Source organism: Apteryx mantelli, chromosome 3 (genome assembly GCF_036417845.1).
Source record: "Apteryx mantelli isolate bAptMan1 chromosome 3, bAptMan1.hap1, whole genome shotgun sequence".
In the NCBI taxonomy this organism is placed as follows: Eukaryota; Metazoa; Chordata; class Aves; order Apterygiformes; family Apterygidae; genus Apteryx; species Apteryx mantelli.
Window position 1 is genome coordinate 42,539,396 of NC_089980.1, and position 17,003 is coordinate 42,556,398.

The 17,003-nt window shown below is 38.2% G+C and overlaps 1 protein-coding gene and 1 long non-coding RNA gene across 2 annotated transcripts in view; one reads left to right on the top strand and one right to left on the bottom strand.

Annotated features, from left to right (window-relative positions):
• Positions 1-791: 791 nt before the first annotated feature.
• Positions 792-15,525, bottom strand: LOC106485530 (uncharacterized). Its single transcript, XR_010883698.1, has 4 exons — positions 15,447-15,525; positions 13,086-13,204; positions 4,885-4,979; positions 792-1,106 (listed from the first exon to the last, which is right to left on the bottom strand). It is a non-coding gene; the product is annotated as an uncharacterized lncRNA (long non-coding RNA).
• Positions 15,494-17,003, top strand: part of KIF6 (kinesin family member 6) — a 182,345-nt gene continuing 180,835 nt past the window's right edge. The window contains exons 1-2 of the mRNA XM_067293186.1: positions 15,494-15,559; positions 16,573-16,682. Of these exons, the coding sequence (XP_067149287.1) occupies positions 15,494-15,559; positions 16,573-16,682 (176 nt within the window). The remainder of the gene's footprint in view (positions 15,560-16,572; positions 16,683-17,003) is intronic.

Below are 17,003 nucleotides of genomic sequence, written 5' to 3' on the forward strand. Positions count from 1 at the left end.
GGTAAGACAGCTGCTAAGAAATGTCTTGCAGGCAACTACAGATACTGGCTGTGAGCTTTGCTGAAGACACTGAGAGTGGGAGTGGGTTAACAAAATGGGTCCAGATCTGAATTTCAGCAAGCAGGAACAATGTTCTGGAAGGATTTAACCCATTTACACCAGCTCTGAGTCTGGATCCTTCTGTCTCATTGTCTTTAAACAGCAGCGGATGCAGAGACAAGAACCAAGCAGAGGAAATTTAAAAGAACTTGAACTGTACACAAGAAAGCAGGGGGCTTAAAATTGTCCATGCAACTTAAGAGGAACAAGACATATCCCACACGAATAAATGCAGGGTTATACTACCCAATGGGATGGCAATAGTGTTTTGCACAATGAAAGTCCATCTAAAACTTCACCAAACCCAATGAGCTGGAAATTCTCAAAAATAAACCAGAATAACAGTTCTCATGTGTCTAAGCCTGCTGATCTTTGAATCCTAGAGTGTATTCCTTAGGGTCCCAAGGCTGTTTGAAGTATGCGAAGTTGAGACACTCAGCATATCCTAAGACCAAGATACAACACATTTGCAAGTGTGCTATAAATTAGTACATTTTGTTCTGATATACCCACTTCTAGAAGAAGACAGGCCATTTATGAATATTAGTAGAGGTGAATCAGCCCAGATAAATCTTTGATCCTTCATTTCTTTTCATTATTTCCAGAATAGATGGAAAGGTGACATGCTCAAACATGTTATTTTATAACATATAGTGTCATTTTATGAAATTTTATATCATAAAAATTGTTATTAGAAGATTCTTGTCCTGACTAGGTACAGGAATTAACTGAAATCTAGAAGTTTTTCATGCATTTTTTTCAGATGAATTTTACATATATATGAAAGTGTAACAATTTAATCACATTTGGATCAACTTAGCCAAGGCATGAAAGTGACAGTTTGTGTAAAACATAAACATATGTTTCCGTCTCTTTGACAAAGTACTTCCTCTCTCTTGGTCTGTTTCTTCATCTGTGTATAATGGATATTATAGAATTGAGTGCTTGACATGGATACCATGAGGTTAATCTCATTCTTCTTTGTAAAAACCTGTGAGCTCCTCAGACTGGAAAAAATGAAAAATAACAAAATATTCTTATTAGGTGCTTGTGTCTCTGATACACAGATGCTGAGATGTTGAAGAACAAAGGTACATAAAGACTCTCCTCACTTCATCCTTTCTTGTTTTCAGGGTACCTGATTTGACAGGGTTTCAAATAATTTATTTCATATGGGCTAAAGACAACAACTGAGCAACTATTTTAGAAGGGTGTGTTCATCTTCCTCAATACCTTGATAGCGGAAAAATTCTTTCAATACAAGGAAACAGCAAACACTTTCCTGTGTGCACATCCTGTGTTAAACTAACATGTTATATGAAATTAGTTTACTGAAGAGAGAAGATTACTGGCATGAACGTAGTCACAAAAGTCTCTGTACACTTTTCTGATTCGGGATGCCAAATGTATTGTTCCTTCTGATAGGACAGATGCATGCTCAAGGATAGCGTCAGAAAGGCCGAAGTAGTCAAATGGATACACAAAAAGGAGATGCTGCTTTCCAGAAACCATACTTATTTAAACCATTCTCAAAGACACAAGTGGAGAAGGTAATAACAGTGAATCCTACTAATCTCTCTTAATGCAAATTCCAAAATGCACAGGAAGTCCATATTTTTGCTTTAAGGGGGAAAAGGCTGCCAGGTTATGAATAGGTTAGTCAAGCTCTCTACAGTTCTCTGCACACTCTACAGTAGTGTGCTCTCTACAGTAGTCAGCTCTACGAAGTTCTTCCTGCAGGATATCAATACAGTGGAATGAAATGCAGGTGCAGGGTCACAGAATATGGAAAGTCTCTGGACCTTCTGGTCCAGACTGACATGCAGATAGACAAGCTGAACCCCTGCAGCACAGGTACCCCATATTACTCCTCTCAGCAAAAGATGGCAGAAAAGATTGAATTTCATTTTACTTCTGAAAAAACACTGACATTCTCAAAAGTATTTTTATATCAAGACTGAGAATTTTATGACTAGGAGCTTTGTTTTCATAGCTGAATGAACACTTTCTGGCCCAGGCTTGGTTTCAACAGCAAGTAAGAAGATGGTTACCTAACGCTACCAGATATTACTAACAACAAGAAGCAAAAGTTTAATCACAAAACATTAATATTTTAGAATTGTCAAATTGTTTACATAGATACATCTGGTTTGATCAATATTTTATTGAAGAATTAAGAGGCTAAAATGGAAGGATGCCAGAGAATGAGACACAGGCAATTCAAACTAGTAATTTGGGCCAGGCTAGAGTAACGGATGGACAGAGATAGCACCGTAAGGGTACCACATTTGGGACTAAGAGGATTAAGGTTAGAAGATACGCCAGATTATGTCAGGAACTCCAAACTGCAAGTTGGAGGGGAGCAAAGAAAAGGCAGCGCTTGAAGCAGTTCAGGCCATGGGTATCGAGGGCCCTGGCTGAGTAGGCAGAAACACAATTCTGGGACACAGTTATGAAACAAAGAGGGACTGTTTGGATTTCCTTATATATTTAATTGGTGAGGCAATCCACAAATCAAGTTCATAGGGAAGTCTGCAGCAAGTCAGAATTAAAAAGCCTTCACTTTCAAAGGAATTGCTTATGGCCAGCTGTGGGACCAATCACCTAGACAATGCTTGGTAATAATCAAATGGTAAACTGATGCATGCTCAAGAGGAATTTTTTGGGGTGTATTTGCTCTCTGTTTTGTTCATGTTTTGTGAAAGCAGAAGCTGCTCACGAGAGAAATGCTCAAAGCATGTGAACATTCAGTGTTCTGTAGTTGATATGTATGTAATCATGCAATATAATTTTATAAGAAAAGGGAATCTATTACAGTTGGAGGCAAAAGTTATTTTTTATAAAGGCTTAAACATATAATTAGATAATACTAATATCAACTGAAAAGAGCTGAAGAATGCACTGAGGGCTGAAAGGTAGGATAAGGCCAGTGAGCTTGCAGGAAGAGACTGGGATTCATTGCACAGGGAATGATGAATGATGAATTCTAACTAAAGAATTGTTGACTGAGTACTTGCTCACAAATTTTCAGCAAAAAAAATTAGATCGGGTTAGACCAGAATGGATGCTTGGCTTATTTAAAAAGATAGGATGAAGACACTTTCACTTCCCCCACTCTAAAGCCTGATGAAAACTGTGCTATATTATACCCAGCCAGAGTAGCCCTCAGAAGCCATTCCAGAAGCACAGGACCACTGGAGCGCAGTTACACTCCAGAATGGTAGAGGGGATCACAAGAGAGAGTGACTTCTTTGATGCAGAATTAAGCTCTCTGAGGATAATTAGTTCACATGAGAGACTGGTCATGACCATTCTCAGAGACTAGAGAATGCAAAAACAACCCAAATGCTGGAGAAGAATAATCAGGAATTGGTGGATAAAGTATTTTGTGAAACTTTGTACTGGCAGAGCTGCAAAAAGCAGTTAACTGGGGCAAGAATACACTTTTGGCAACAAGTGGCTTGACCAGCTTCTTTTCCTCACAATGGTGTTGTAAGCCTGATTTTGTTCATATCTCTATATATCTTTGAGATCTTTCAATGGAAATTATTATTCAAGTTAGAAAAAATTATATAAAGCAAAAGTTACAATGCCAGAATATATACAATGAATCTATGGGATATCATCATTCTTCTGTGTTTCAAAAATTGTTTGACAAGTTTTTAAATTATTTCTCTGGGAACTGGTCTGGCTTAAAAGTGTTTATCCTTTGCCTTTTGTTAACTCATGTTTGCATTTACTGTCCATTAAAAATAGATGAACACAATGGCCTAAGGTACTTGATTCTTTTATGAACTGTAGATAATTCCACATTTCAGTCCTACATAACATCAACAGCATAGGGAAAAATGGAATGTGGCAAAAAGCCCAGGAAAAGGCAAGTTCAGTTGAATTGGGAATTAGCTGGAAGGATAATAAGCCTGCAAGGCAATATTCATTAAGTAATTTTATGTGAAGTAGAAGAAAATTGTGATACACACTTGGCATCTGGAGACCTTCAAATGCTAAGAAAAATACTTCAGTAAGTGTACAAATTAGTTAACAAGTGATATGAAACAATTATTTCTAAGGTGCTTCATGCCAACGTGATTCAGCTTTACTCAGCGTTATTCTAAAACTTCAGTAAGTAATCTAAACAATTGCTTATCAGATGGTCTAGTTGTTTTCTGAGATGTTATACAATCCTTCCTACCATTTTTCTTTTTGCTGCCATCATTTGGATTGCATCTTGATCACGTTCACTATAATAATGCGGGATTAAGCCTCTGGGGGTACTCTAGTTTACCCAAAGGACTAGGTAAGGCCTATGAGGGCATGCAAAAATGTCACAGCTGTAGGACAAGAGTAACTTCAGTGTTCAATAACTAATAATAAAAGCAGTAAAAAAAACAGTGCACTTAAATTGGATTAAATTCAGGCCTGTTCTTAAGTTACTTAAACTATGGCAAAATAAAAACATAACCTTTACCAAGGTAAGACAGTTAATTCTTCTTCTGACTGGTGATTTGCACCAACCTTTGTGTTTTACTGGTGCAGCTTTTCTGGTAGATAAAACTATTAAATGGATACTGTAAATAAGGAGAAGGTAAATGCGATATTCCTACTAATAATTTAGTTTGTTAAAATAGCCTTATAACTCATTTGAAAGGAGGGTTTCTTTCTCTTTAGAGCATTCAAAGAAATTATTCTTTCAGGTGAGGCTATTTGAGTATCTCATCTGACAGTGACTGATCCTAGTCTGTATATCTGGATTTCTATTCAACACTGAAAAAAAGTATAATTTACCTGAAGGTAGGCAATAGACAGGGATTTTGTTTGTTTTCATTTCTTTTTCAAGTAACATTTCTTGTTCATACCTATTGGTGGATCAGACTTCACCTCTGAAAATATAAAAACATTCATAAGGAGTCCTTACATGTCTTATTAGATTTATATAACTGGAAAAGTGGACAAGCTTTTGGACCACAGCCCCATCATCTTGTCTAATAAAAACTATTGCTCCTCTTATATGCCTAGACTACCACGGATACTTTTTCTTAGTTCACAAAAGAATATCCTCTTTGGTGACAGTAACTGTTAACAATGATATGTATTGTGTTAAAAAACAGTACCTAGGTGCTATCCATTTGTAGAAAAAGACTACATCCTGAAGAAAATCTTAAAATGAATTTATGTACTGCTGAAACTCCTGTTATTCACTGATACAATCCGATATGTATTGCCGATATTTTTAAATATCATTTCTAATATTTGATGTTTATTATGAATGAACTTTGCATAGCTTTGGAAAAATCTGGTTGGAGTGTATACAAACCACTGCCCTCTTCTGGAGACACAGAACAATGCAAAGTTGAACAACTGCAGAGCTCCTGATTTTGCCATAGTACCTCTAAGTTACAGAAGAGCTACAATTAGATTAATAATAACATACCATGAACGAATGCTGTTGGTTTATGAATGCACTCTTAACATTTGTGGTAAGTAATCACAAAAGGGCATATAAAGCTGACTGCAGAGGCGTTCCCATAGCTCCTTACAGCATAGCAGACATAGTACTCTGACATCAAAGAGCATCAAAGTATCCACATTACAAGTAAAATCAGTAGTCACTGGAGTGACAGACACCACAGAATGCCTATATCTGACAAATGACCTTTAGGGGCTTTAGGAAACTCACTTTCTGAAATTCAGACATACTGTATAGAGACTGTTGTTGAATTTATGCCTCACAGTCTTGGTTATAAACACCATGCAAAAGATCAAAAAAGTAGGAATCATGCTTGTAGTTTTCTTGACAATGATTACAGTAAGACTCTGATTCAGTGAAGAACTGTAAAAAAGAGATGAAATGCAACACAGTTGTTGGATGAGAAAAGGGGGACAACTCTTGGTTTATTCTATTTTCGACTTTGGACAATTTAATTAACTTTTGTGTTCTTCAGTCATACATGAAACAACAGGTAAAACACATATTGATAAACTTAGAGTCCTAGATTCAGCCTTAATTTGAAGGTGATTTAATTTCAAAGACAGGAGAATTAAAACTCACTCATTTGTTAAGTGCTTGGGGACTCGTAAGTACAAGATGCTAGATAAGTCTAAGCAACAACTAAACAGATGATCCATGGCCAATACAGATATGTAAGGTCAACACTGGGTAAATTAACTTGTTTTATTTTAATACGGTGACTCAGACAGGAAGTCTGTCTCTTCACACTGGCAAATAACTGATATCTGCAGTCCTTGGATACCAACCCTTCCCCATTTATAAAATTTCTGAACTGCAGAACTGGAAACACGACATCAGCATGTGACAAAATCACCTGGCCTTAAATGCATTTGGCATTTGAGACTGAATGAGCTATAGTAGTTGGCTTATTTCAAACCAAAAACTGGAAGTTGACAAAAAGAAAACCTCTTCTTTCCCTCATTACTTTAAAACACATAGTCTTGTAAAGAAAAAAAAAGATTGGAAATACTGTTGGAACTTGCTTAAATAACGGCTATTCTATTTGGTTTCAAACAGCTCAAGAGCGCTTCTTAATTTTTACATTTCTTTGATGTCAGTCTTCCCTAAGACTTTTTCTTCCAGTATGGAAAGTATTACTTTCAGTAAATATTAGGATGCTGTATGCTTCAGTAACAGCATGCAGGTATCCCACCTATTCACAGACTTGTGGACAGAAAACAGTATTTAAAACCAAACTTTTGGAAAACCAGCTACCTTGTAAAAAACAATACATGAACAGAGACATAGCAGCAAAGATCTGTGCATTGTCCTGTTTGTTCCCTGTTTACAATAGCATGGGAATAGCCAATACATGGGAAGTTTATTAGGAAGTTTGGTCTTGATCTTCTAAGGTACTTAGTAGCTTGGTACTGAAGAGACAATTTCTCTCTGGTTTCACTCCAGGCTGTGCTTGCGCTATTGGGCACATTGCTCAATTTCTCCATGTCTTAATTTTCTCCACTAAGAAAAAGAGCATGTAACCCACTCTGCAGCTAAATGTGTTAATGTCTGACATGCTTGGCTGAAGCATATTATTATATCCATGTCAAAGCACCCGTGAGCCTGTATAAATACTTCTCTGTGTTCATTATGGTAGTGTCTTGAGGTCAATGTAAGTAACTTTCCTTAGTTTTAGCTATTCTAGGCTACTTAAATTATGAGGCAAACCTTTGCTTCCTTATAGATAGCCTTCTCTTCTTCTGTAACTCCATCTTGTAGATAAAAAAGTTTCACATCTGCTTACCTACTCTTGTCCCTTAACATGTACTAGCTCCCCAGTCCTATTCCATCCTCTGATGAAACCAACTATTACCTTTCTCTGTTTCCCTTAATTACTCTCCTCTCTCTTCCCTCTCCCCACACTAAGAGTACACATCAACCTTTTCCATCCTAATAAAACGGCAGACCAAAAAGCCCTCAAGTGATCTGATACCTTTGCTTCCCTTTGCCTCCAAACTATTACTTCATTTTCCTGTCTCTTTTCCATTTCTATATAAGCTAAAAAATGCAGCTTACTTTTACTGGCTGGACACTTTACACTTACATTTGCCTTTACACATTCTAAAGCGCCCTTCAATATATCTCCTGTATCATGTCCTCTATTTTAATCTAACAATACTTTGTGAGCCTCAGAGCCAAGTCTTTATCCCTCCTCTTTTTGACTTAAAAACTTGACTCCATAGCTATAACCACCTTACATCATATTGTTGCAATTTGCTCCTATCTAGATCCAGTGAATGAAATCTTGCCCCTTCCTTATCCCCATACACATTCAGAATGCTGCTGCAAAAATCATCCTTTCAGTTGTTCACTTAGGTTATGTTGCCAGTAACTTTGCATCCTCGAGTAACGCTCCCTTATTTATTATATATACACTTCATCCATGATCAAGTGGCAGACAGGTTTCTGTCCATGATCAGTCAAGCCCATGTTACATTTTCAGTCAAATCATTCCCTGCTTCCTCCTATGCTAGCATTCATTCTTGGAAAAAGCTCTTCATAAAAACGTGTAAAATAACATAACTGTCTTTCTTTAAATCCTCTTTAATGTAATATCTGTACAACAGCTTAGTAAGAGAGTGACTCTCGGAGAGCCTGACTATCATGCTAATATTATCCACATCGTTTCCTTGTATTTCCCTCTTTTCCTGCACTGCCTCCTGTCCTAAGCTTGGATAACAAGAGCTGTTTTGTGCAGGGATTTTTTTTTTTAATTCTGAACTTATACAGTGCTTAACAAAATGGACTTCTAGTTCATGACTTTGATTTTGAAATATTATGATAAATCAATGATGACTAATAATTGTTTCATAATATTCTGTTGAAGCTGATGGGATTGTAATACTCTTCAAACAAGAACATATACAAACTAGTCTTATAATGACTATGAAAGGAATTATTTGTTGAACAGAACTGAACGCAAGAATATGCATTTCTCACTAGTTCTCAGACCAGAAAACCCCCAAACCCCACAGCCTTTTCTACTCATTGTCACCTAGCATTATATCTTTCCCTTGGTGAGAGATACATCAATAAAGGGGTTTGGAAAGTTTGATGACAAAATAATAAATAAGAAAAACTACAATACTAAAGAAAAATGTAGGAGGAAGGCAGAGAATTTGTGGCAAACAAATAATATAGATAACATCAGCATTGCATTAGAAGTATGCTAATGTGAGTCCCCTGCATTGTAGTTTGCAACAAAGGATGCAATTTATTGTTTAGAAATAAAAAAGAAAAAACAAAACCCTTGGACAAAAAGATTCATTGCCTGCTGAAGTCAGTCCTAAGTATCCCTTATTTTCTCCATAGTCTTTCATGGGATTTGTTTTACTCTAAAACAAACAAACAAACAAATACACACACACACATATGTATATTTATATATATACATACATATATGTATGTGTGTGTGTATGTATGTGTGTGTATATATATGCATATATATATAAAGCCCTTAGGAGGATATCTTAAGATTTTCTGTCTTGGCTGAGTCTACCAAAACATAAATTTTTAGGAAAAATACAATGCATTTAGTAAGAATGACAGAACAGCTGTGATATTTTAAGGTACTTTCCAAATGTAATTGTCACATGAATGACCATGTAGCACTATTTTCTAAGAAACAAATTGTAACAGTAGCCTAAAAGACAGACTCATCCCTATTCTTCTCAATGGGCCGAACTATTAAGAGGCGAACATGACAACTTAAATGGCATCATTAACTGTTTCAATTCTGAACGCACAAGCAGAAAAACAAAGGTTATATGATTTTGGTTGGATTTGGGGATGATAACTGACACATTAAAGAATATTGCCACAACTTTTTCTCATCCCACTCAAAATATACATGAATATCCTTCTATATTACCACAGCTTTTACAAATAAAGGTTGCACTATTCCCAGCAGAGCTCACGTAACATACTCAGCTGATATTACATTTCAACTTAGGCCAAGTTTCAGATCTTAAATTCTGGTCATTTAAGAGAAAAACAGAGGTTTTCTGGTAATGTAGAAAATACACATTTGGCATTAAAGTTTGCAGGAGCTGGATGATGTGACAAACTCAGACTTTGGTGGAAGAGTCTGGGCCCTTAATCCAGTCCATGTGATCTATGGAAAGACTTTAATATTCTAGCTTCTAATCAATATCTCAGCCAAAAGGCATCACGGTTGCCAAGAATAAGTCTATGAAAAGTAAAACTTTGAAAAAAAAGAAAAAAAGACAAGGCTTAAAGTTTGGCCTATTATAAAACTTACATGGCTGTTTATTTGGAAGCATATTAAGTTGCTAGGTGACATAATGGAATACAAGTCCTTGGACTGCCAGCTCCCAGTATATACTCTGACCTGTATTACTTTTTAATCAAAAGAAAACTAGAAGAGTAAAAGTGGATGATTTGTTATGATGTTCTAACTACTAATTCAGAATGCAACGACAGATCTTTTTAGAACATGTAATTGCCAGATCCTGGAGCTCTAGTCTTACATACAGTCACATAATCATGTTCTGTGGTGCACTGATCTTTCTCAAATACAGTAACTGAAGAAAGTTTAACACTTATTCCTGAGCTATATCAGGTTAGCATAAATGCAAATACTGAAAATTCTTCAAGCACAAGGTTGCTTACCAGTGACGACATAAAGACCTTAAACACAGTACATTTAAAGCAAACCAAGGCTTTTCAGGCCTACAGCATAAGATGCAACCTCTAGATCAGTACATTATCTGGAAAAGTTAGCTGTCATGTTCAAGTACCATTTCCCAAGACTCCTTTAAAACTTGGGGAAATACAAATGCTGAAAACAGTTCTTTTTGTCTGATAATAATAATAAAACGTCCTACAGTCCCTGCATCTTTTTTACCAGATCTTTACCGCTATCTCTAAAAACAGGCCTCTTTTCCAAATCTTAGGACAATTTAGAGAGCCAATTTGGTTCTTTAGCTAGGCCTACATACAAGATAACCGCTAATCAGCAACTCTGTAATTGTGGATGAAAAAAACAGTAAGTCTTCTGTTCATCATATTCCTCATTGTTCCTCTTACACCTTTCCATCTCATTTATTCTTAGAGTCTGGAAACCTACTGTTCCCATTCTACACACTTTTTTAAATTTTAAGTGTGAAGATTCTTGCTTCTAGCAAGAACTGGATATGGTGTGTAGACTCAGCACAGTGGGGAGAAGATCTAAATAAGTCCCTGTTAAGTTCAATCATGGAATAATGAAGAGATCAAGACAGATATCTTAATAATCTCTCTTGGATAATAAAGGTTTTGTGTTCCTTTACTTTTACAGTTTCAAACAAATGAATTAGTTTAACTAATAAATGCATTAACCTTTTAAAAGTACGAACCAGTTCTGTCCTCATCTATACCTGTGCGTATCACTTTGGCTATGTATATAACCCTTTTGGAAAATGTATGCTAGCTTAAGAGAAAATTCTTACTGTTTCATGGCTAATGCCTGTGAAAATGTGGCAGCTGTGTTAACACCTGTATTACTAAAGCAAACAAGATATTAGGAGATATCAGGTATTATTAGGAGATATTAGGATAATTAGGTATTTCAGTAGGTCTCCTTATGTCTTTATTCTTACATGCATATTTCTCAACAGTTACAAAAACAGGGGTCCTGCTAGGCTTCTATCTGCCACAAGGGTACAAATTTTCCGTTACTCAGACCTTTTAACTCCTATACAAAAATACACACATATAAGCTAGTTATAATTCAAGGATATAAAAAACTTGAGACTGTCAATTTTAAAACTGGAAGTATCCTTAAAGCTATGAAGTCTGACCCACACAGCATAAAACCTTGTCCAGTAATTCCTAAAATAATAATTTCACATTGAACTAGAATCTCTCTCAAAGACAGGATGAACTCTTTTTGAATCTCTATTTTGAATCTCATACAGTTCTTATCAGCACTTCTTGCTCCTAAGCACAAGAGAAGCTCCATTCAGCCTACTGAAATGATTGCAGACAACAGCTGACTTTGTTCTTAAGTCACTTGAATGATTGAACCAAGCTAGCAAAGGCCTCGTCATTTCTTTCCTTTCTTTTTTGACAATACTTGAGTGTAAGAGTTTCCCTTAAGAAGATGGCATGAAATGCTTTACTAAGTCCTAACCTTCACGAATCTCAGTCTTCTGGGGAGCAGTAGTGCTCCTGTTCTCTTTGGAGCAGCAAACAATTTGTCTTTGCTGCAGCTGCTACACTGTTTTGAACTTTGGACTTAAATACCTCATGAGCTCTGTATTAAAATAGAAACCATGGTGATGAGGTTTAGAAAGAACCGTATTCAGTTTTTTCCTCATCTTCCGTGTTGGACAAGCTGAAGTAGACAAAGGCCTTAGAAACTAGGAAAATATGAGCCAATAATTTGAGAAAGACTAATTTCCTACACACAAAATAAAGACATAAAGATGCAACGTAAGATAAATCATCAAGCTGTGGAAGTTCTTGGATCCACAAATTTTTTTTTTCCTAAAAATGCACAGCTGTTGACTGATCTAAACTAGGAGCTTTTCAGATCTGTATGAAGTTGACTGAAGGTTCCCTACAACCTAAAAATTATGTCTTGCAGGTAGAGCATGTTCTTTTTTTCAGGAACTCCACATTACCCCCTGACAGTGGCCCTATACAGAAGACAGATATACATTCCTTCTGGGCTTGGAGATATTAGCATGATTAAGATAACAAAATAAAGAAAAGCTTACTTCCATCAAGTGGCTTGGGGAAAGAGAATATACTCATACTGTCTTTATGTTCAAACTCTTAGTATGGCTCTAGAAAAACATTTGAATGATCTTAAAAAGGATTATTTGGAAAATAGGTCTTGAATACACCTCCTGGAACAAAAGATATCCTTTAGCCTAATAATTTTAGTAGCCCTTGTATTCAAAAGTTTGAAGAAATAAAAAGAAGTGACCATAAATGAATGCAGGAAGTATACTACAGGTCTCACTGGGACTCTGTACAATGGTGTGAATGCTTTCTTTCCTCTTCAGGAAATGTTCCCAATTCACTGAAGGATCACAGCTGCCTTTTTCATAGGCATGTTACATTGGCAGCTGTCATCCGGACTTGCTCTCCCAGAAAATCCTCTTTTGAGTCTTCCAGCTGAATGGATTCCAGCTAATAGTAGAATGTGTTGTCACTAGTCCCCAATACCTGCCTGCCTGATTTTGTAACTTACCCTATTCTTAATTCTATCCTATATCTATTTCTCTAGTCCTCAGCATCACCCATCTTTTCCTAGATATTTTGATCCTCTTCAGTACTGATGACTTTCAATTCCATATCATCAGTTTAAATAACAGGCACTCCCAGTTTTTGTGGCAAAGACATTAATTAAAATACTACATAAGATCTACTCCCTGACAGAAATCTACTAATAATTTCTTTATGGCCCATAAACACCTTTTTTTAAATAAACTGTAATAAATTTACCTTTTGCTAGTTTGTCACCTACCTTATAATTCTTCCAGTAATCTCTAATCTTCTACAGTTTCTATACCACTTTCCCACAAAGCACTGTATCAAATGATTTTCTGATGTCCAGATAGATGAAATCTACTGCATTACTCTCACCTAGAAATCACAGCATATGAAAGAAACATCACAAGTTAATCTGACATGACCTCTCTTTGGCAAATTCATGTTGCATTTTATCATAATTTCCATTTATCTTTGCATCTCCAAAAAAAAACAAAATAAATATATTTGTAACTTTTGTAACAGGGAGGTCAGCTGGTAGTTGATCTGATGGTCATCTTTTCCCTTCTTTCACTCTAGAAGTGCAACTATCTCTCCATTATTGACAGAAACAGGAACTGGTAGATACCCCCGAAAAGGGGAAGAAAACGTGAAAATTTTGATTCTCAAAAGAATGATGCAGCCTTTTGCATTAAGGAAAGACCAGTAAGCCTAGATAGTGCTAAATCTGAGCTAGGTGGCACTGAGCCCTTCTTAAATGCAATATTTTGGGGAGCACAATACAGAGGCACACTAGTATTTCTGAAGGAACAGCTGTGTAACAAAAGGGGTATCTTAAAAAAGAATTTTGAATCCCTTCTTTCGTGTTCCTTCTCTTGCCACACAAGTGACTGTTTTGCAGGCGATCTGGGATTCCTCCTCCCCTTTCAGAAATTCTGCTTGTGCTTTTATGCAAGAACTAGCTTGGGTCTGAGATAGCTCATTGACTTCTCTGTACAGGCCACACCATACACAGAGGAGTTCTATACAAAGCCTCTTGGGTGTCTCTGAACTACCTTATAGCTTAGACTTTGTGTTGAAGGAGGGCAGCTAAACCCTCTTCCAGGACTTTGTCTTGAAAGCATTATAGTCTCATTCACCTGAGTCCATACTTCAGTTAACAAACCCTACCAGACTCAAACTGGCTTTGCACACTGCCAACTGCAGTGTCTCTGTGTCTACTGCCCAGCTAATTAGCAATCAGTTAAGCTGCCAAAAAACAGTTTAATATTACATGTGCCATTTTCCAAGAATACTGTAGTCTCCTTTATCTGTTTCAATACAAATAAAAAAAAGTTCCTGGACCTTCAATTCAATGCCCATTCTTTCAAAATTTTGAGATTATCTGCTCTCTCTCCCAAATCACCATCTCCCAATATGAATTCACTAAACATTGTGGGCTCTGCTTCCCTCCCGGCTGCAGTAACTTCCCTCCCACAGCTCCTTCCTGTTAGGCACTTCTGCCTCTGCCACCACCCATAGCAGATCCCCATCCCTACTGACAAGAGGCAAAGAATTCTAATAGTTTGGGGACAATACCAAGAAGATACTCAGCATTTATTTCATTATCCCATTCCAAAGTGCCATTTTTCCTTTGCTCTCTATTTAATCACCAAATAATATTTTCCATTTGTTTTCATTTTTACCCTTTTGGCTTTTGCATTTGACTCTACTTGGTGATTAGTCCTTTTCCATTTCGTTCCCTGAAGGCTCACTACTTATTCCTCATATCCTTTTAGAGAGAGTTATTTGTTCAGTTGGGACAGAAAACCTTTCTCCTACTGTTTTTCTTCATATTTGGAATACAAGTTCAAGACACTTTTAACATCTCCGAGTTAAAAAAATTCCTATCCTCCTCCATAATCAAGTCCCTGATTTTCCACTTAATTAAAATTAACACACTTGTAAACACTGTAATCTGATCTTTACTGCTATGTCTTACCAAAACGAAGCCCAAAATGCCATTGCCTAGTGTTGTTTGCATTTTTTGATGGCCCTTTCACAGAATAATTGGGTTCTACTATTACCGCTCTAGAAATTAAACTCTCGCAACAAGAGAGTTTAACTCTACTTTGCCCTAACACTTTTTTTCAAAGCTTTAGCTTTAGTCTAACTCTCCTCATATTAGAATTAAAAATTCGAAGCCTTCCTTCCCTCTAAGCGTTTTTCCCCTGAATTCCTCTCCAGTTGCTTCAGCTGGTCAACAACAAACACTCCTCCCGAGCCAAGCAGCCTTAGAAACAAGGTGGCCTTCGTCGGAAGAGGAGCGTTTGGAAACACGGCTCAGGCGGGCGAGCTGACGTTTCTGGCTGGAAACGCCCGGCGGCCGTTTGCCAGCCCCGCGTCTCCCCAGTCACAACGGCGGCAGGGGAACTACCGTTAACCGCCCCGCGCTCACCCACCTGCAGCCGCGGCCCGGGAGGGCGGGGCGCGGGGCCCCCCGCCCCGCCCCGCCCCGCCCCTCGGCTCCCCTCTCCCCCACAGGCGCCGCCGGGCGCGAGGGCGCCCCGCAGCGGCCGGGCCGCCGCCGCCTCGGCACTGCCCGCCGCGGTGTACGCCGGGTAGCGTGCCCGGTTACCGTTGCTGCGGGGGCCTGCGCCTCCGCCCGCGGCCTCGGCGGGAGCGATGGTGAAGGAAACCGTCCGCGTCTACGCGCGGGTGAAGCCCTTGGGCAGGCGGCAGCAGGCCGGGGTAGGCGGGGAGCCGGCCGCGGTAGTGCTGGGGCAGGGGCCGGCCGCGGGAGGGCGGCTGGGGCGAGCCAAAAGCTGAGGGGCGGCCGGCGGGGGGGGGGGCGAGCTCTGCCCGCAGCCCGCGGGAGGCCTCCGCCCGGCGGGGCAGGGCAGGGCGGCTGGCAAGAGCCGAGGCGGTGCTGAGGGGTCGGGAGCGGGCCACAACGCCGCAGGGAGCCGTGATACTCTCCGAGGCCTTAAGAAGCCAGGAACATCTGGGAGTGCAAAAGCCGCGGCTGTAATCTTTGGCGGGGCAAGGAGCTACCTTCCCGCGCAGGGATTAGGGAAAGGTTCCCCAGGAAAAGCCGTTGGCGTGCCCTTGGCCTTAGGCAGTGAAACGGCGTTATGGATGTTGAAGGGGGATGCACAGCTTCTGGCATTTAGCTTCTGTTGAAAGGAATAATAAAAATACTGGAAGGAATAATAAAAATATTGAAAGAATTCCTCACAAATAGTGCATTTAGGTCTCTTTATTGTCTTTTTTTTTTTTTTTTAAAGCAAGCCCCATTCATTCTCTCCTAGCCTTTCTTTAATAGATTTCTCCGGGTCTTTTGGGAGGGCATTGCTTTGGGTGTTGCACTTTCTTTTTCAATAATAGCTCAGATATTGAAGCAGTTTATTAAGCAAATCATGTCAAAGAGGCTACATACATTCTGAAATCTTACTGTGGTGTTTACATGATAACAAACAAGCTAGTGTTTACATGTGCTTGTCTTCTTGTATAATAGTTGAAGGAAAATCTACCCAAATAGTAAGGGCTTTTAAAGTAAGCAGAACTATACTGGTCTGCTATGTTATTTTAAGATACTGATTAGCCATGGTATGCAATGAGATTCTGAAATTTATATGAAGCTTGTCTTTTGGCAGTTAAAGATGCCAAGCTTGCCATGCTAAGGTGTGTTATACATGCATTATATATGTATACATAATACTGTTCTATTGGTAATTTTGTTAATTTGTGTCCACATTTATTAGATTTATTCAGTTGATGACGATGAGGCATCTGTGTCAAGTCTGGAGATTATTGTGCCACGTGATTTAGCAGATGGGTTTGTCAATAATAAACGAGAAAGCTACAAGTTCAAGTAAGTAAAAACCTTATCTTTATCTTTTGTTTTCAGTGGTTGATACCACTATTCTTAGTGATACAGATCTATAGAATCAGGAAAAGCCTTTTCTTAAAATTAATTTTCATATAGTTAGCTTTATTTTTGTATAACTCCTTTAACAAGAGGAATACTGCAGCATATTTTGCTCTGCACCTAATAGAATTTGATAGTCAAGGCTATATATGTATATATCTCTATATATTATATGGATATATTCTTTTGTGTGTATCCATTGCATGTCATTATACATTTCTGAGTCCTGTCTCAAACATTGCATCTTCAGTTCTTACAGCTTGT